Source organism: Hyperolius riggenbachi, chromosome 6 (genome assembly GCF_040937935.1).
Source record: "Hyperolius riggenbachi isolate aHypRig1 chromosome 6, aHypRig1.pri, whole genome shotgun sequence".
In the NCBI taxonomy this organism is placed as follows: domain Eukaryota; kingdom Metazoa; phylum Chordata; class Amphibia; order Anura; family Hyperoliidae; genus Hyperolius; species Hyperolius riggenbachi.
This window is the reverse complement of record NC_090651.1, coordinates 244,642,681-244,664,566: the sequence shown is the minus strand read 5'-3', so window position 1 is coordinate 244,664,566 and position 21,886 is coordinate 244,642,681. Positions and strand designations below refer to the sequence as shown.

General features: G+C 41.5%; 1 protein-coding gene across 2 annotated transcripts in view; it reads left to right on the top strand.

Annotated features, from left to right (window-relative positions):
- Positions 1–21,886, top strand: part of MXRA8 (matrix remodeling associated 8) — a 145,907-nt gene that overhangs the window by 7,119 nt on the left and 116,902 nt on the right. Inside the window, exon 1 of one of the 2 annotated variants that reach the window (XM_068240617.1) lies at positions 4,957–5,154. The exons of the other annotated variant lie outside the window; for it this stretch is intronic. Coding sequence (XP_068096718.1) covers positions 5,106–5,154 — 49 coding nt within the window. The 5' untranslated portion in view covers positions 4,957–5,105. Of the gene's footprint in view, positions 1–4,956; positions 5,155–21,886 lie in introns of those variants that run through there. 2 annotated transcript variants of the gene reach the window in all.

The window sequence follows — 21,886 nt, the reverse complement described above, 5'->3', positions numbered from 1 at the left end:
CTAAAGCCAGCTATTGCTTCATACCTAATGAAGTGAGTTATTTCAATGATGGACTCCTGCAGACCAGCCGTATCTGGTTACAATTTTATTTGAAATAGTTTTCCTGAATGCTTTAATCTGCACCTGATCTTAAAAAAGAACAGATATTGTGCAATACCTCATAAACTTACTCATCCTCAGAACTTACAGCTCAACTGACACCACCCTGAGATAGTTTACTACATCTGCTACAGTAACAAGCCAGCCTGAATGAGAGACCTCAGTAATAATCCTTTCCAATCCGTTATCTGGGTCACCCAGGTCACCCTGAGCACTTACTTTGTTGTGGTGTGTGTGTGTGTGTGTGGGGGGGGGGGGATCCAGGAAGTGCTGCAGCAGCAAGGACCAAGAGAGTCCCAACCTCCTCATACTTGATTGAAAAGGGCACCCGGCTTCAGGGGGAGGGAGTGGGACCGAGACCAGCTTGTGTGCTGTTGCTTCGCCCCATAGCACGCATGCCAGCGTAATTCCATATTTATGTGGTGCAGTGTGGTGCCAGAGGGGATAAAAGTCTTGAACTTTGGTCCACATGGGTGATGGTGTCCATGATTTGATCTGGCAACCCCTAGTGACAAGCCCAAATACACCCACAGAATATCTAAATTACATGGTACAGTGGAGGATGGGGCCAGCAGCAATCACAGTGCCCGACACTTTGATTTTTAGGGGATGACGATGTGTGAGATTTTATCTACCAACAGTGCCCCAAGGGCAGCCATATTTTCCTATGTCCTATATTAGAGTATATCTGACCTCTGCTGGAAAAGGCCAAGTTCGGATGTAGTCTGATATAAGATTGGAAAGGGTTAAGTGTTTTTTATGAGAGTTTTTTGCAACATCTTTTTATATCTTACCACTGTTCTTTTGTGCACAGGTTAGCATTTCAGAATCAGAATCAGTTTATTCGCCAAGTGTGACAAACATCACACCCGGAATTTTTTGTGGTACACAACGGCATGGAAAGCTGTTTTTACAGATATGAGGCATTTGGCACAATCAGATGTAAAGAGTAGAAAGGGAGAAATGAGTGTTAGCGGCAGAATACAGGCAGCAGAAACATTGCACTTAACAAACATACTAAAAAGCATTCTTAACAATACATCCTGACAAGCATAAGAGCATACTAAACGCATTACAACATGGCACACAAAAGACATTGTAAAACATGATTTGGGCAGCACATTCTAGAAGCTGAAAGATTACAACATAACGAGTATGCTAAACGATTTCAAGCGTAAGTGGTGATTTGGGCAGCGGAGCAAGGCTAGGGGGTTTTGCAAGGGTGGTGGCTCGAGTTCAGCAGGAGCACAGCTTGGGGAAAGAAGGTGCTTAAATGCCTGGAGGTCTTGGTGGGGATGGATCTGTAGCGGCAGCCCGATGGCAGGCGGACGACCTTGCAGCTGCCGGGGTGAGTGGGGTCGTTCCGTATCCTGTTTGCTCTGGATGTTTGGGCATATAGTATTGAAGGCAGAACTGAAGTCAAGGAAAAGGATCCTGGCGTAGGTATCGGGGTTGTCGAGGTGTTCTGTGATGTGCGCCAGGGTGATGTTGATGGCGTCCTCGATAGACCTGTTTGCCCTGTATGAAAATTGAAGTGGATCCAGGAGAGAGTCGGTGGAGTGCTTCAGATGGGAGAGGACCAGTCTTTCCAGGATCTTCATGATGGTGGGAGTAAGGGCTACGGGCCTATAGTTTCAACAGCTGACTGCAGACCTCTAATCAACACTTCAAAATTTTGGGCAGAATTTTAACATTCTTTACTTAGGGGTCTACACACTTTTGTTGCCAGCGGTTTAGAAATAAATGACTGTGTGTTGAGTGGTTTTGACGGGACTGCAAATTTACACTGTACTTTACTTTATCAAAGTCCCATATTTTCAGAGTTGTCCCATGAAAAGATATAGTAAAATATTTACAGAAATGTGAGAGGTGTACTCATTTTTGTGAGATGCTGTATATACAGTAGTTTTCCTTCAGAATCTACATAGCAAGCAAAATGCAGTGCTTTAAAGTAAACCTAAAAAACATGTTTAACTTACCTGGGGTTTCTACCAGCCCCCTACAGCCACCTTGTGCCCGCGTTGTCACTTAAGTGGTCCTCCAGTCCCCTGCAGTGAACCTCTTCCAGCTGGCCGACTGACGAGTCGACAGCCACTGAGCATGTGCGCGCGTGTCTTCGATCATGCTCCCTTTGCCAGGGGAATGTGATCAGGAGGTGTGCGGACCAGGGCCGTGCATCCAAGTGACAGAAGGTTGTTGCGGGGGACCAGAGGATAAGATTGGCGCGGGCACAGGGTGGCTGCAGGGGGCTGGTAGAAGCCCCAGGCTAAACTTGTTTTTTTTCCGTTCACTTTAGGTTCACTTTGAAGGGAATCTGAAGTGAAAATAAACTTATGACATAATGAATTGTATGTGTAGTACAGCTAAGAAATAGAACATTACAGGGAGTGCAGAATTATTAGGCAAATTAGTATTTTGACCACATCATCCTCTTTATGCATGTTCTCTTACTCCAAGCTGTATACGCTCGAAAGCCTACTACCAATTAAGCATATTAGGTGATGTGCATCTCTGTAATGAGAAGGGGTGTGGTCTAATGACATCAACACCCTATATCAGATGTGCATAATTATTAGGCAACTTCCTTTCCTTTAGCAAAATGGGTCAAAAGAAGGACTTGACAGGCTCAGAAAAGTCAAAAATAGTCAGATATCTTGCAGAGGGATGCAGCACTCTTAAAATTGCAAAGCTTCTGAAGCGTGATCATCGAACAATCAAACGTTTCATTCAAAATAGTCAACAGGGTCGCAAGAAGCGTGTGGAAAAACCAAGGCGCAAAATAACTGCCCATGAACTAAGAAAAGTCAAGCGTGCAGCTGCCAAGATGCCACTTGCCACCAGTTTGGCCATATTTCAGAGCTGCAACATCACTGGAGTGCCCAAAAGCACAAGGTGTGCAATACTCAGAGACATGGCCAAGGTGAGAAAGGCTGAAAGACGACCACCACTGAACAAGACACACAAGCTGAAACGTCAAGATTGGGCCAAGAAATATCTCAAGACTGATTTTTCTAAGGTTTTATGGACTGATGAAATGAGAGTGAGTCTTGATGGGCCAGAGGGATGGGCCCGTGGCTGGATTGGTAAAGGGCAGAGAGCTCCAGTCCGACTCAGACGCCAGCAAGGTGGAGGTGGAGTACTGGTTTGGGCTGGTATCATCAAAGATGAGCTTGTAGGGCCTTTTCGGGTTGAGGATGGAGTCAAACTCAACTCCCAGTCCTACTGCCAGTTTCTGGAAGACACCTTCTTCAAGCAGTGGTACAGGAAGAAGTCTGCATCCTTCAAGAAAAACATGATTTTCATGCAGAACAGTGCTCTATTACACGCGTCCAAGTACTCCACAGCGTGGCTGGCAAGAAAGGGTATAAAAGAAGAAAAACTAATAACATGGCCTCCTTGTTCACCAGATCTGAACCCCATTGAGAACCTGTGGTCCATCATAAAATGTGAGATTTTCAAGGAGGGAAAACAGTACACCTCTCTGAACAGTGTCTGAGAGGCTGTGGTTGCTGTTGCACGCAATGTTAATGGTGAACAGATCAAAACACTGACGGAATCCATGGATGGCTGGCTTTTGAGTGTCCTTGCAAAGAAAGGTGGCTATATTGGTCACTGAATTGTTTTTGTTTTGTTTTTGAATGTAAGAAATTTATATTTGTGAATGTTGAGATGTTATATTGGTTTCACTGGTAAAAATAAATAATTGAAATGGGTATATATTTGTTTTTTGTTAAGTTGCCTAATAATTATGCACAGTAATAGTCACCTGCACACACAGATATACCCCTAAAATAGCTAAAACTAAAAACAAACTAAAAACTACTTTCAACAATATTCAGCTTTGATATTAATGAGTTTTTTGGGTTCATTGAGAACATGGTTGTTGTTCAATAATAAAATTATTCCTCAAAAATACAAGTTGCCTAATAATTCTGCACTCCCTGTAATAGCAAAGAAACAAGTCATATATTGTTTCCAGTACAGGAAGATTTAAGAAACTTCAGTTGTTATCTATGCAAAAGAGCTTCTCTGAGCTCCACGACCCAAATTGGGCGCTGATTTCTGGAGCATTTATACATCAAAGAAACAGTGACAGACAGCTTCAGATAAGGTTTTTACTTCAGAGAAGTTCAAAGGGTCATTAGCTCTGCAAACCACTGTATTTTAAAATATAAACCAGAGCAAACTGCAAAAATGACAATTTGATGCAATGCTATAAAAAACACTGTGTAACTGAAAATAAAAATATGAGACTAATTTCTTTGCTACTAATGTTCTATTCCTTATCTGTACTACACATACAATTCATAATATTATACATTTATTTTCGCTTCAGTGTCACTTTAACAAAGAGCACCAAAAAAGTTTAGCAAAGTGTGACATTTACATGTCCTACTTCCCATTTCTATTTTGGGGACCTCAAAGCAAGTTCATTTTAGTATGAAAAATATGTTTACACTTTTATTGACCCCTCGTTTAATCTGAAGAGGGCTGTAAATCCTCTGTGATCCCCTCTGAGCCCATGATGGCCACATCATTGCTCTGCACTTGGATGGAAATAGCTAAAATGCAAACAAACTACAGGAGACACATCAAAAACAAGCTGATGGAGCTGGAGCCTTGTCAGGAACTGCCTCCTACAGCTGGGTTTTGTACAGACTTCAAGAAAATGAATTCCATGCTAAAAGCAAGATGGGTGGGGGGAAAAGAAAGGAGGTTTCAGAGTTCACAGTTGTTCTTGGGTCTGTGTGTGCTATCCACAAAGGAAGGCTGGATCAGGCAGCGCAGCTGGGAGAGGATAGGTCAGAGCAAGCATAGGGAAAAAAAAAGTTGTGGGCTGAGAGTTATTGGTGAGAGCGAAAGACCAAAACTGTTTATATGCAGATGTTGAGCTGTGCATGAGGACTGATATCACCTCACCACTGAACTGCACAATAACAAGAGCACAGGTCAAACGGACTGAGGCACAGGTGATCAGGGGGCTGATACCAAGCTAAGAAGAAGACATGGGACTGATGCAGGAACTTCTTCTATGCCAGATGTTAATTCTGCACCGTAAGAATACCCTTTATTACTTTGATTCTAATGAGCTTTCTGAACAACATCTGTCCTGTACCATAGTGAAATGATCTGCATCAGGTCAGGTAGCCACATCAATACAAACAGCTGGAATAATGATTGGATTCCTGTCACCAACAGTTAAAGAAAGAATACTTCATTGCTGAAGTAATGTGACAAAAGTTCATTTTTAGAATTTACCTACTTATTGTTTGTCCTTAAAATTTGTAAAGCGTCACCAAATTACTCAGTTGAATCATTGGAGATCTGTGGTCCTCTGCAGTCCTCTCATGATGGGCTTCTTAAGTTGGATATACATATATCTGATCATTGAATTTGTTAAACAAAAAGTTGGATCCCATAATGCTCAGGTAATCAGTGATTTGGTAAAGACCGATGGTCAATACATCAGCAGAAACTGATCAGCAGTGACTCTAAGTGCCTCCAAACAATAATTTATCTGATTGATCATGTAAATAATTGGATTGCTACATGCATGGCTAACTTCATGGTTAGTAAACATTTTTAAAAAGTGTATTCTTAAAACCAGCAGAGTAAGCATAGATATCACGTGCCATGCACCATTTATTAAAAAGATGATCATTTTGTGAGAACCAAAGACTAAAATATCTGAAAACACATATCCAAAACCTGAGCATAAACCTGGAATAAAGCATTGGAGCTACATATAGGTCTACTTCAGGTGATTAGGAAACGGTTAACGTTTCCAGTCCCGAAATTGCTTTGTTGCTTGGACACCGCAATGTTCACCATAGAGCAAAAACATGAACTATTTCAGCTTCTTTCTATTGCACAGTTTATATTGTAGATAGAGATGGTCAGAGGGATGCCAATAGATCCAGCTTGCGTGCAAATTTAGTGCAAATGATATGCAGTTTTGGAATTGAGCCAATCAGATGCATTTAGTGTTGAATATATTATGGCCCAATTTCAGGTTCCATACAATATGCATACAAGCCAGAAGTAGCATCTCAGTGATCATCTACTAATAGTAGGTGTTACAGAGTTGTGGTGTGCGGTGACCCATGGCAACTGATAAGACATTGGCTCTGACCAAGCTGGAGCACCCCGAGGAATGAGGATTACTGACTGACTAACTGACTGACTGACTGACTGACTGACTACTGCACATTGCGCAAGTCTCTTTGTCTTTAAAGACCTGTCCTCATCAAGCAGGATCTTCTCATGATCACATGAAGTATTGCTTGCTGCATGGTAGTTTTATCTTATTTTCAAATAATAGTCTTATTTTCAATGAAAAATTTAAAAAGCAATGTAATTTAATGTTTACAATTTAGTGATGTTATGTGACAAACATTGAGAGTTTGTTAATAAGGAATGGGAAACAATGATTGTGCAACTGTGTAACCAAACCGATACATGGCTTGTTGCCATGGGTTACCACATTTGGCTCAGTGCTTTTAGAGTGTATACATTTTCGTAACATCCTTACTTACTGTGTGTCAGGCCTGATACGATGTACATAATGTATTACTTCTCTTATTTAAAAAATTTGGATAGGCTTTTGAAGTGACCTCATTCCTTGCTGCTAGTGTTTATAGTGTTTATTTTGTTTGTATATTATCCTAACTATAGAGTGTGGAAGTGGATAAAAATGGTCTTAATAATGTTTTACAAAAGTAATTTTATGTCCTCTTTCTTATAATAACGGCTCATAAGAAAGGTGGAAAAGTGGAGTTGAAGTTTATAAATACCGGTTACCCTTTAAATCCTTGATAGAAAGCTCTTGAAAGTGCCATGATTAGTTACTCCAACCTTTTAATCACTAAATATCCCCACCCCTTTCCCGCTTAACAGATTTTGAAGGGAAGTAGAGTGGATATTGTTTAAAAAATAACCCACTGGAATGGCTGATATTACACTGTGACATGAAACTGCACTGATCTGTTAGGAAAAAGCCCTAGTGTTTGGTACCAGCTGCTCTGTGCATTTTGTGTTGTGCTATCCATTGCTGCCATATCCATCCAACAACAGCCAGAACTGCCTGGGCTGAGTTCCATGAGCAACAGGGACATAGTACAGTCAGGTTTCTACTCTGTGAAGTATGGCAAGTACAGCTGTGTTCAGACTGGTGGCTGTTATAGGAGAAGCACATAACGCTTCACTGGATTGGGCATTCAAAATAACATTTATAATTTGTAGAAACATTTTGTGTCCATCACAATTCATCCCTCGCAAAAATTGTAAACACTCTCTCTAGTCCGCGAGTCAAAAGTTAACTAAAAAAACTGGTTCTGTAGCTTCAGTGTCAATAGAGTTATCTTTAAAGAGAATCTGTATTGTTAAAATCGCACAAAAGTAAACATACCAGTGCGTTAGGGGACATCTCCTATTACCCTCTGTCACAATTTCGCCGCTCCTCGCCGCATTAAAAGTGGTTAAAAACAGTTTTTAAAAGTTTGTTTATAAACAAACAAAATGGCCACCAAAACAGGAAGTAGGTTGATGTACAGTATGTCCACACATAGAAAATACATCCATACACAAGCAGGCTGTATACAGCCTTCCTTTTGTATCTCAAGAGATCATTATACACAGGCAGTGTGCATAGAGGGGCCAGGAGGGGGGAGATGCATCACAGAACCACAACACTGAAGAACTTGGCAGCCTTCCAGACACAGGCTGACAAGTCTGACAAGAGAGAGATAAGTTGATTTATTACAGAAATGGTGATAGTAGAACGTGCTGCAGTAAGCCAGAACACATTAGAATAGCTTTTGGAACTTGTAGGATGATAAAAAACAGGATGTAATTTTTGTTACGGAGTCTCTTTAAAGTGTACCTGAGACAAGATAGAAAATGGATACTTACCCGCATGTAAATGTAAAACAACCTATCTGCAATTGAAAACACTGTGTATTATTGAGTGCGTTTAAATGGCATTTCAGAATGGGTTTTTACAGCCTTTGCCATTTTAACAATAGGTAGGTTCTCCTGGGCAGAATCCAGATACAGCATTGTCTCCCTGGCAGGGGCGTAGCAATAGCCATAGCAACTGCCATGGGGCCTTAGAGCAAATGGGGCCCAGGTGGTACTTAATGTGCTCATTATTAACTCTCCTTTATTTCTCCGCCCTCTGACTTTGTCTCAGTGCCCATGGACTATACACAGTTTACATTGCATGGCAATGTAAACTGCCCAATCAACTCATATCCATAGGGTAGCATTGCCCAAGAGTGCCTAGATCTGACGGCCCTATGGAAATTTTGCTATGGGGCCCCATAATCTCTAGCTATGCCACTGCTTCCTGGCTGAACCCTTAATCCTCCACTAGCCGGTTTGGTAAATTCTTTGGTCGCCTTCAGTTGACGCATGCACAGTCTGGTAGTATTGCAATGGGAGTGTGTTGAGGGGCTGGACCGCACATGTGCTATACGCGGCAACTACAGGAATTACCAGGCTGGCTAGTGGAGGATCAAGGCAGCTCGGAAGGAAAGAGCCAACAGCCTGAAGGGGGCTGTAGGAAGCCCCAGGTATGCAGACTTTTTTTTTCTCTCGTCTCAGGTTTCCTTTAAAGACAATACTGTATCTGGGTTCTGCCTAGGAGAAGCTACATTTTGATAAAACATCAATGGATGTTAAAGAAATGTTAAATGCCATTTAACCACTTCACCACTGAGGGGTTTTACCCCCTGAGCACCAGAGCAATTTTCACCTTTCAGCGCTCCTTCCATTCATTCGTCTATAACTTTATCATTACTTATCACAATGAAATGAACTATATCTTGTTTTTTCCGCCACCAATTAGGCTTTCTTTAGGTGGGACATTATGCCAAGAATTATTTTTTTCTAAATGTGTTTTAATGGGAAAATAGGAAAAATGTGGGGAAAAAATAATTATTTTTCAGTTTTCGGCCATTATAGTTTTTAAATAATGCATGCTACTGTAATTAACCCATGAAACGTATTTGCCCTTTTGTCTCGGTTGTAAAACCATTTAAATTATGTCCCTATCACAATGTTTGGCGCCAATATTTTATTTGGAAATAAAGGTGCATTTTTTTCATTTTTGCATCCATCCCTAATTACAAGCCCATAGTTTATAAAGTAACAGTGTTATACCCTCTTGACATAAATATTTAAAAAGTTCAGTCCCTAAGGTAACTATTTATGTATTTTTTTTAATTGTAAATTTTTTAATTTTTTTTTTTTAATTACAAAAAATAAATAAATGGGGAGTGTGGGAGGTAATGAGTTAATTTTATATGTAAAAGTCATTTATTTGTATGTGAAAAATGTGTAGGGTGTAGTTTACTATTTGGCCACAAGATGACCACAGTAACTTTTGGTTTTAATGCGACCTCCAAGCTTCCTTCCGGAAGCTTGGAGGAAGTATAAGGAGGCTGGACACGTGAGTTTTTTCTCACAATGATCGCGCTGCCCATAGGAGAGCAGCTGATCATTGCGGGGCTTAGATCAACGAACGGGAATGGATTTTCCCGTTCATTGATCTCTGGGCGAGCGGGTGGCGGCGTGTTTACTAGCGGCGGGCGGCGTGTTTACGAGCGGGAGCGCGGGCAGTGTCGGGAACGCGGAAAGTACGTGTTTCTCCGTCCCTGGTTGTTAAAGGATGGAAAAAGGGGCGGAGAAATACGTACGCGCGGGGGTAAACTGGTTAAACACACGCAATGATACATGGCGTTTTCAATTGTAGTTAGGTTGTTTTCTGAAATCCTTCAATGCATGTTATTAGTGAGTGCAAGCAGCACTGAAAAATGAAGATGCATTACAGAAACTAATAGAACTAAGAGCTACCTTTATTTGACACTTTCTGCAGTTGTAATATAAAAGACCATGGACCATATGCAATTCCCTTTTTCACCTCCTAGGAGATACATTTTCATCTTTGATTTAAAAAAACTTTCCAGCACTTTTCAACTAAAAAAGTACCAAATAGTAAGTGAAAAAGTAATATCAAAATAAATCTGAGTATTTTCTTGCTTTCTGGTGGCTTAAAGGAGTTATCAGCCAAATTAGGTAAAATGAGCTTTACTCACCTGGGGCTCCCCCCAGTCCCTTGCAGCCGACTGTCCCACGGCGACCGCTCTGCTCCCCGCCGCTGTCCCGGTCTCCGTTCTCGTTCTTCAGGCCGACCGTGGGGCCACGTGGGCCGCAGCGAACTGCGCAGGCACAGAACTACTGCGCAGTTCGCTGCTGACCACATGGCCGTGATTGACAGCGGCGCTTCACGCAGCCGCAGTAAGGCCGACCCCTCAGCCTGCAGAACGAGAAAAGAGACCGGGACAGCGACGGGGAGCAGAGCGGTTGGAGTGGGACAGTCGGCTGCAAGGGGCTGGAGAGCCCTAGGTGAGTAAAGCTCATTTTACCTAATTTGACTGATAACTCCTTTAAAGGCATTTTATTTACAAGTGTAAAAACATCACCTAGGAGAAAACTCAGAAGAAAAAGTTAATTGCATATGGCCTATGGGTCCAAATGTTCAGCCCATTGTGTATTCTTTTCGCTGGGCACCAGCTGCACAGGACATAGGTTCAAAGCTGATAGCTAGCATTCTAGATGAGTATTAGTAAACAGTGTGCTTGCTGCGGAAGCAGGAAATTTGGGCGCATGAGGCAGGTGGACAAAAAGGGCGCCACCATTCACTCCCATTATAAATATCGTTTATGGGCGCCCAACAGGAAAAAAGGGTGCCGGAGAAAAATAACGTTTTAAAAGCGGCGCCCGGAGACTTTTAATGTTTTATAACTGCTTCTCATGATTACACATTATTTAATGATTTATAATTTTTTACACATTATTTTTAAACGAAAAACAGTACAATATTTTTTTAAACATTATTTTTAAACGAAAACTTGTAAAATATTTATTTTTCAAACATTATTTTTAAACGAAAAACCGCACAATATTTTTTAAAACGTTATTAATGCTTATCACAGGGGGTCTTAGGTTTAGGCACCACCAGGAGGGTCTTAGGTTTAGGCACCACCAGGGGGGTCTTAGGTTTAGGCACCACCGGGGGGGTCTTAGGTTTAGGCACCACCAGGGGGGTCTTAGGTTTAGGCACCAACAGGGGGGTCTTAGGTTTAGGCACCACCAGGGGGGTCTTAGGTTTAGGCACCAACAGGGGAGTTTTAGGTGTAGGCACCAACAGGGGGGTCTTAGGTTTAGGCACCAACAGGGGGGTCTTAGGTTTAGGCACCAACAGGGGGGTCTAGGGGTTAGGGGCAGGTACAGGGTGGGTTACTTAGTAATTTTTTTTTTAAACGCTATACGTTTCACTTTTTAAACGGAAGATTAACGTTTTTATAATTGCCGATTTTATACACATTATTTAATGATTTATAACTTTATAAAACATTATTTTTAAACGAAATATAGCACATTTTTTTTTTTTAAACGTTATTCATGCTTAGCGTTTAAAACCGTGCGCCCTTTTTTCCCGGCGCACTTTTTTAACGTACGCGCTTGATGCTGTCCTGTGAAATGTACCAATGAAGAAAGAAATAAACACAGCATATGCACATGAACATGCACATCAACCATCAGAGAGTACTTCTAATGCTGTGATCTATAGAAGGCTTTAAACAGAAAGAATTGTATGTATCAGTATTTTGCAGAGACTATTGATGTGTTTTAAATATCAGTGACAATGTATTTTTAAGCCAGCATGGAAAACCCATGAAAAAAAGACTTCCTTTCGCGATTTGTCATGTGAGTTTGTTGAGCTGAAATGCACTTTTCTCCTGCGGTACCCCTTGCTATTTATATAATTGCCGTCATTGGCTGTGTGATTTTTGTTGCTGTGCCTGTCGTCAAGGATCAAGTCATTTCTAGACTAGGTCATATCATTTTTCTCTTGGTTCTGTAGTGTGTTTGTATAGCCATCAGCATGTATTAGTCTGAGCTGACTTTCTGGAGTTGGAACAGTATGCGGAGCTATGGAACATGCCATGGCAAGCTTGTCATGAAACACAAGCTATTATTTCATGTACAAGACTATTTTCCACAGCATTCAAAAATGCTATTTGTTTATTAAAGAGCTTTTTAATATGAATCGCAAGTTAGTTTAAGTAAGGGGCTTAACAGGCATTCAATTTTAAAAAATGTGCAAGAATTATTGATAAATAGTTACCACTCTGAAATTGTTCTGACAATTAACTTTTACTCACATGTAACATACTTGCCTTTTATGTACATTGACTTTCCAAAGCTCTGTGCACTTCAAGTCTATGTGAGGATTGGAGACCACTTATGGCAGAAGGATTGAGATTTACTGTTTGATTTAACTGCTTTTGTTTCTACCTTTGCCGATATTTCACATGCTAAAAGGTTTTAGGTTTATTTTTAACATGTATTCCAGATAAGCAACTTTCACATAGGAAAGTTTTATGAGTGTCTTTTATTTAAATATTGAATAATAAATTAATGAAATTATTGTTGATCCTGGGAAGTTGATAAGATATATCTCAACCCCACACAATTAGTGCTTTCCCAGTGGAACAGTGGAAAGTAAATTGCTGTGCCTGAGAAAACATTACATAAAGGACACCTTAAGTGAGAGGGATATGGAGGCTGCCATATTTTTTTTCCTTCTAAACAATACCAGTTGCCTGGCAGTCCTGCTGATCTTAAAGTGTACCAGAGCTGAAGAAATAAGAAAAAATTAAAGAGAATCTGTACTGTGAAAATCTTACATAAATAAACGTACCAGCCAGTTTGTTGTCTTCTCCTAGTCCCCTCTGTGACATTTTCACCGCTCCCACTTCTTCCCTGGTGATAAAATCACTGGTTTTATTAATTGTTTTTGTAAACAATGAAGATGGCCACCAAACAGGAAATACATCATCAGAGCAAGTGCCCGTTTGCAGAAGCTCCTCTTAAATGTGACTTGATTGCTGGAATGTTACTCCCACGTGTTGCCTTAGCTGCTTTTCTGAGTGCATTCCTCTATGTCTTGACAAGGCTTGACAAGAAAAGAAGATTAGATCTATTACAGAGACAGTGCAACTAGAAAAGGCTGCAGTAATCCAGACCACATTAGAACAGGTATAGGAACTTATAGAATAGAATAAATAATGCAAAAAAATTTGTTACAGAGTCTCTTTAAAGAAAATCTGTAACGAAAAAACCTTCCCTAGGGGGTACTCACCTCGGGTGGGGGAAGCCTCCAGATCCTATTGAGGTCCCACGGAGGCGATGTAAATATTTACCTTTTGGTTCCAGCACATGCGCAGTATCCGCTCCTTCCCACGGAGATAGGCTGAAATAGCCGATCTCTGTCCGGCCGCTCTACTGCGCATAGAGTTGAGCTGAAATTTTCGTAATTTCGCATTACTAAAATTACGCATGCGAAATTTGCGATTACCATGCGAAATTACAGTAGCGTAATTGCCATTAAAATCGTATTTGAAAATACCGCAAGCGTAATTTCCAACGCGTAATTTCGCGTTTCGTTCATGCCGTAATCTCGCATTAAACGCTACCGTAATTTCGCGTTAAACCGTAACGCTCCGTATAATATAAAAAAGCCGCCGACTTTAAGGGTTAATAGCAAAGCCCCCTTAAATGCTAAGAGCCTCAAATTTGGAGAATATATTAAGGAGATCAGGAGGAATAAGAGGAAAAATTTTTTTTTCAAAAAGACCTTATAGTTTTTGAGAAAATCGATGTTAAAGTTTCAAAGGAAAAATGAAAACATTTAAAAACCCGCCGACTTTAACGGTTAATAGCAAAGCCTGCTTAAAGTTTAGGAACACCAAATTCCCCGGGTATATTAAGGAGATCAGTGGGAATAAGAGGGAAATTTTTTTTTTCAAAAAGACCTTATAGTTTTTGAGAAAATCGATTTTTAAGTTTCAAGGGCGAAAATGTCTTTTAAATGCAGGAAATGTCAGTTTTTTTTGCACAGGTAACAATAGTGTATTATTTTCATAGATTCCCCCAAGTGGGAAGAGTTTTACTTACTTCGTTCTGAGTGTGGGAAATATTAAAAAAAAACGACGTGGGGTCCCCCCTCCCAGACCTCTTTAACCCCTTGTCCCCCATGCAGGCTGGGATAGCCAGAATGCGGAGCACCGGCCGCGTGGGGCTCCGCACCCTGACTATACCAGCCCGCATGGTCCATGGATTGGGGGGTCTCGGATGGGGAGGGGCAGCCAAGCTTTCCCCTCCCCCTCCGAGCCCTTGTCCAATCCAAGGACAAGGGGCTCTTCTCCACCTCCGATGGGCGGTGGAGGTGGAGGCCGTGATTTCCTGGGGGGGAGGTTCATGGTGGAATCTGGGAGTCCCCTTTAAAAAGGGGTCCCCCAGATGCCCACCCCCCCTCCCAGGAGAAATGAGTATAGAGGTACTTGTACCCCTTACCCATTTCCTTTAAGAGTTAAAAGTAAATAAACACACAAACACTTAGAAAAAGTATTTTAATTGAACAAAAAACATAACCACGAAAAAAGTCCTTTAATATTCTTAATTAACCATTAATACTTACCTGTCCCTTTAAATAAATGATCCCTCGAAATAGCCTCGGAAATGTTCTATCAGTTACAATGTAACAAAGTTATTACAATGTAACAACTTTGTTACATTGTAACTACGCCGCACCCGACGTCACTCGCCGCCGCCGCATACGCGTCTGCGCTGCACAGATTCCCGACAGAGCTCTGAGCTATATAGCTCAGAGCTCTGAGAAGCATCTTTGTATTTTGACTCCAAGGAGCCCCATTGGTCCTTAGCAGACCAATGGGGTTCCTTCAAATCAAAAGGAACCCCATTGGTCTGCTAAGGACCAATGGGGCTCCTTGGAGCCCAAATACAAAGGTGCTTCTCAGAGCTCTGAGCTATATAGCTCAGAGCTCTGTCGGGTCCGTGCAGGACGCTAAGTCCCCGCCGGCTCCGCTGCCCTCCCCGCCTCTCCCACATGTCACCCACATGTCACTCACATGTGGGTGACATGTGGGTGACAGATGTGGGCGGGGTGGACAGCGGGAGCTGCGTGGACTTAGCGTCCTGCACGGACGCGTAATTGCTGCGGCGGCTGAGCGGCGAGTGACGTCGGGTGCGGCGTAGTTACAATGTAACAAAGTTGTTACATTGTAATAACTTTGTTACATTGTAACTGATAGAACATTTCCGAGGCTATTTCGAGGGATCATTTATTTAAAGGGACAGGTAAGTATTAATGGTTAATTAAGAATATTAAAGGACTTTTTTCGTGGTTATGTTTTTTGTTCAATTAAAATACTTTTTCTAAGTGTTTGTGTGTTTATTTACTTTTAACTCTTAAAGGAAATGGGTAAGGGGTACAAGTACCTCTATACTCATTTCTCCTGGGAGGGGGGGTGGGCATCTGGGGGACCCCTTTTTAAAGGGGACTCCCAGATTCCACCATGAACCTCCCCCCCAGGAAATCGCGGCCTCCACCTCCACCGCCCATCGGAGGTGGAGAAGAGCCCCTTGTCCTTGGATTGGACAAGGGCTCGGAGGGGGAGGGGAAAGCTTGGCTGCCCCTCCCCTTCCGAGACCCCCCAATCCATGGACCATGCGGGCTGGTATAGTCAGGGTGCGGAGCCCCACGCGGCCGGTGCTCCGCATTCTGGCTATCCCAGCCTGCATGGGGGACAAGGGGTTAAAGAGGTCTGGGAGGGGGGACCCCACGTGGTTTTTTTTTAATATTTCCCACACTCAGAACGAAGTAAGTAAAACTCTTCCCACTTGGGGGAATCTATGAAAATAATACACTATTGTTACCTGTGCAAAAAAAACTGACATTTTCTGCATTTAAAAGACCTTTTCGCCCTTGAAACTTAAAAATCGATTTTCTCAAAAACTATAAGGTCTTTTTGAAAAAAAAATTTTTCCTCTTATTCCCACTGATCCCCTTAATATACCCTGGGAATTTGGTGTTCCTAAACTTTAAGCAGGCTTTGCTATTAACCGTTAAAGTCGGCGGGTTTTTAAATGTTTACATTTTTCCTTTGAAACTTTAACATCGATTTTCTCAAAAACTATAAGGTCTTTTTGAAAAAAAAAAATTTCCTCTTATTCCTCCTGATCTCCTTAATATATTCTCCAAATTTGAGGCTCTTAGCATTTAAGGGGGCTTTGCTATTAACCCTTACAGTCGGCGGCTACCTAACATTGATACATGCGTCAACTTTTCCGCTTCGGGAGCATGACCATACGCATTAATTTCGTAATACCCGTTGCAATGCGAAAATTACGCGAAAATTACGCTTACGCAAAATTTTGCGAAATCCTTCTTCATTACGATTATGTACTTACGGCCATAAACGTAATTACACTAATTACGCGAAATTTCGCGAAATCGTAATTACTCCATTACGCTCATCTCTAACTGCGCAGGCACAAGTCTCCTGTGCCTGCGCAGTAGATCGGACCAGACGGAGATTGGCTATTTCCGCCTATCTCCGTCAGAAGAGCCGCAACAGCGCCCCGCTGGAGCCTGGAAAGGTAAATATTGAACAGGCTGTCGGATCTGTCGGGCCGGCTTTGAAGGGCTGCAGCGAGACCAGGGGACGTTTTTCTTATTACAGTGTCTCTTTAATACTTACATGCTGTTTCCTCCAGCAGCATAAACACGTGCCAGTCCCTTGCCTTCCCCCCGTGGTCTGCTGTTCAGCCATGATCGGCCCCAGCAACTGTCTCAGTCGCGTCCAGTCTGGGTTTTCTGCGCATACGCAGGAGGTCCATGCATGCACAGAAGACCAAGACAGTACACGCCTGAGACAGTTACTGGGTCTGATTGCGGCTGAATGGCAGACCACGGGACGATGGCGAGGGGCTCATGCGTGTTTATGCTGTGGCAGCGAGAGGTGAGCAGCGACGTGATACCAATGCGATCGACGCGCTGACCGGAACGTGCCCTACAGTCTAGATCAGATCCGTGTCAAACAGCTCAGTTTTGCAGAAAAACTGATCCGTTGGACACGGATCCGATCTGGAACCGGACAAGTGTGGACCGGCCCTTAGAGGCAGAGGATCATCAGGACAGTCAGGCAATTTGCATTGTTTAACAGGAAATAATTATGGCAGCCTCCATGTCTCTTTCACTCCAGGTGTCCTTTAAATACAACTTTAAAAAGGTAGCCATAGGTACCCAAAGACATCTGTACATTGTAGACAGGCAAGTACCAATGGCCAGCCTGCAATCTTCAACCTGCAGACTAGCCCATAAACACCGTAGATCAATGACTGCTGAAACAGGGGTTATAGGCCTTGTCCTGTAAGACAAACCTAAGTTGACTGTGTGTCAAAGCAGTAGTGATTGGAGTATCTCCATTCACAAGAAGCAAGGTGCCACAATGCTTGATGCTTTCTGAATGCTTTGCTGAAAGAATCCATCTCCTTGGTTCGGATTTGTAGGTAAAAACAGTTTAATCTGTCATATGTTGAGTCATACAAATGTTATGGTCAAGTTGTACTAGGGTTTTGAATTCTTTCATTTCTAAGCAGGCATGTCACTCATACCTGTTTTCCGTGGAATTCTTGCCTATCATGTATGATATGTATGAGTCTCCTTTTTTAGATCAATATCAATCTATCAATATCCAAGAACCACTTTCTCAGGATTTGGGATTGGGTGGCTCTCCAGTGCCCAGGGTTGAGAAGGCAAGTTGCATTCAATGCAAACGTTGTGAGTGTTTTTTACATTTTGTATGGGTAGTATTAGTTTTACAAAGAAAGACGTAGGGGTTATTACTTGGCTTCTCTCCAGTTACAGTAGTTTACCAATATAAGCTGTCATGGAGTGCTGAAAGTCCCTAAATTTCTCACATCCCCAAGAGATGTTAGAAAAGTTCCATTGCTCTTTTGGAACCTCCAAAAGAGCAATGGAACTTTCACATGAACTTTAGAGCATGTGAAAATGTTGCCAAGTTTAGCCAGTATGTGGTACCATCTAATAAGGATCTTGTGTCTCAGCTCCTGGAACCTGGATGCCAATGATTTATAAGTAAGCATCATTATTGTTTGCCACTATTTAGCAGTGAAAGGCCATGGAAGGTCAGACTCCCACTTTGCATGTAGGGCCTGTATGTAATTACAGGAGTTATTCAGTATGGAGCATACTTGTGTCTGCTGGTTCCGAGCTGAGGCACAGATCCTTGAATTGTGTTGAGGATCTGGAAAATTCCTGATCCATTCCCCAAGAATTAAAAAAATATTTAAAGCAGACAAGCCTCCACTCATAGTAGATTAATTCTACTTTTAATAGATTCCATCCATAATTGTCTATAATGTAGAAGACACATAGAATTGTTTTTTTAAGCCTCGTTCCACAAAGTTAAGGTTGACCTATATGAGGAGCAGGGGCGACTACACCTGTGTTTATTAAGAATGGTTAGGGTGTAGTAGTTTGATAGAACACCTGCTGGATGGGAAAGTGTTCTTTATTTTACTTCAATTTTCTTTTCTTTTTTTGTTTTGTTTTGTTTTGCCACTTGAATTTAAGAAATTGTGATTTAATGTGCTGAAAGAACTCCTGTGTTAAGATACGTAGGGCTTGGAACAGATACAGTAACCCAGGAAGAAGATTTATCTTTGTTATATTAATCCTCTCAAACCAATAAAAATGAGGAGGATTCTAGTTGTCAAGGTCTCTCTTAATCCTGTTGAGGAGAGGTATATAGTTTAAATGTATTATGTGCCTGGGAATGGATGGGATTTTCTCTCCAAGGTAACAGAAGACTGCAGAGGTCCATCTGAACATGAAGTTTGATTGTAAATATGCATTGGCTTTGTCTGTTAACCGAATCCCTATCACCTTACACTTCCCATAATTTATTTTAAAGTTGGACATTTGCCTCTGCTTTTTCAACTCTTACATAAGATTAGGTATAATCTGTATGTGGGTCAGATAGATTAAAGTGGAAATCACAAGCGGCTACTTTATGTTCTGATGTAGGTAATGTACACCTTTTAGGTTTGTGTTATTTTGGAGGATCTGGAGAAGGGACTCCAGGGCTAGAACAAAAATACGTGGTAGTCTTGGCAACCACCATTTTTTTGGTTTATATAGTCTGAAAGTGAGTATAATTTACTTTTACTCTTGCTGAAGTTTGAGGGGGTGAAGCCAGGATTTGTGATTTCAGCTTCACAACTTATTTGGGCTAAAACATTACCTTAAACTGCCTTATTTTGGTATTTTTGGATTTCATCCTCCCCTTCTAAATAAACTTACCCTGACACTTACCTCAAAGCTTGCCTAACACTAACTTCCACACCTGACCCATCTTTTCCACTAACCATCCCTCCTCATCTATGACTAATCCATCATTAACCACAACTTCTTAAGTATCCTAATAACAGCCTTTATCCTAATCTTAAATCTCATTTAACTTCTAGGCAAGAGAATGTATGGCTTTTGAGCATTGTGGCACATACTCACATTTATCCTTCTTCTACACTTGTGTTTCTCAACTTCTTTAAGATAATCTGTACTGTGAAAATCTTACATAAATAAACGTACCAGCCTGTTTGTTGTCTTCTCCTAGCCCCCTCTGTGACATTTTCCCTGCTCCCGCTGCTTTCCTGGTGATAAAATCACAGTTTTATTCATTGTTTTTGTAAACAATAACGATGGCTGCTAAACAGGAAATACATCATCAGAGAAGGTGCCCGTTTGCAGAAGCTCCTCTCAAATGTGACTTGATTGCTGGAATGTTACTCCCACGTGTTACCTTAGCTGCTTGTCTGAGCTCTGCACTGATCTCTCTGCACTCACAGCTGTTTGACATGTCTCAGCTCCACGAGCTTTGCAGAGACGCTGGCTGTGAGCCTGTGACTCATACACACACGGGAGAGCCTGCAGGGGGCGTGCATAACTTCTCCCTATCACAGAAAAGAGAGTGCATTCCTCTTTGTCTTGACAAGGCTTGACAAGAAAAGAAGATTAAATCTATTACAGAGACAGTGCAACTAGAAAAGGCTGCAGGAATCCAGCCCACATTAGAACAGGTATAGGAACTTATAGAATAGAAGAAATAAGGCTAAAAATTGTGTTACAGAGTCACTTTAACCACTTCACCCCTAACGGAGAAGAGCGATTTTCACCTTTCAGTGCTCTTCCCTTTCCTTTGCCAAAAGCTTAATCACTACTAATCACAATGAAATGATCTATATCTTGTTTTTTTTCACCACTTATTAGGCTTTTTGGGGTTGATATTTGTTTTCAGTAATTTCTTTATTTTCTATGCATGTTAGAGGAGAAAACAAGGAAAAAAATGAAAAAATACACTATTTCTACAATTTCATCCCCTATAGTTTTAATATAAACACTGCTACTGTACATAAAACCCACACATTTTATCTGCCTATTTGTCCTGGTTATTACAAGATTTGAATGATGTCTCTAGTACAAAGTATGGTGACAATATATTATTTGGAAATAAAGGTGTATTTTGTCTATGTTGTTTTTTTTTGTTTTACATTTCTTACGTGCACGTGCGTGGGAATGCACACGCGCACAGCAGCGCTGCTTAACTTATAACGTCCTTGAGCCGTTAAGAGTTTTAATACGCCTGCTTGTCTTTAACTGGTTAACGACAACTTTATATAAGTATAACTTCCTCTTCCTGGAGGCATATAAACTTTAGTGCCCCTTGAAAATATTTTATTACCAGTACACCCTAATGGTGTGTTAATGCTTACCAACTATTCAATTATGCTGTTAATTTAAAAAAAAAAACCACTGAGTTTGGTTTATGTGTGTCCTCTTTACCAAGAAAATGTAAATTATTTAACAGTGGCATCAATGAATAACGTAGGATGTGGTTTGTGGTGGAAGAAAGGAACATCATACTGTATATCAAACTCTGCGTTGAAAGCTAGTGTACCAGCTTTCCAGAGAGATGTATTAATTTTAAAATGTTCCACAATTCTAAAGTCAAAACCTAATACAATGGTAAAAAAATAGTAAAAAAATCACAGAAAGCGCTGCTGTTAGGAAATTGCTAATCAAATGATCTGCAAATATTTATTAAGAACAACCTACAAGTCGACAACCTGTGTCCAACTTGCTGATAAAAATGCTAATAGCATAAAAGAACAATTAAAATGGCAAGAAAAAGCAATAAATTTGCTGCAACAGGTGGTTGGACCTGTTTATGCAGTATATGTACATATACTGTGATGTGTGAAAAGCTGTTGCTCTCTAACCTAAGCAGAGGGAATCGTGCACCTGTAGCTGGAAATGATCCAGATGACAACCTAACCAGGAATGTTCCTCTATAGATCTAGTGTGCTTCCATTGATGGCAAGGACGGAAGAATCCAAGTGTAAATAGTATCACTTGCTAAGTGCAGATAGCTCCTTGTTGAGGAAAATTGGTTCGTATAGAGTCCTCAGGGTGAAAGCATACACTTCCTATATTCCGCAGTATTGTTGCTCAAACTTGCATGCATAGTTTAAGTAATTGAAAAGGTCTCACCCGTCTTGTATGGGTTTACAGAGATGCGCAGTCCTGGGATCTTCGTAGGAGCCGCTCAATCTTACTGGCCCCGGCCGGCGGCACAGTAAGAGAGACTAGACGGCTGGTTCACGTCGGGCAAGCGTGCCCGGCTCCCATAAGGATGATGCCGCTGTTGATAGGCATTAGCCGGCAGCCAGACGAACTTCCGTGTATACACTGGATGTGAAGAGCCTCGTAGCTCCAGCTGGCCTGACTTCCCCCTGGTGGTGACGTCACACTGACAGCCTACGCTGACGTTTC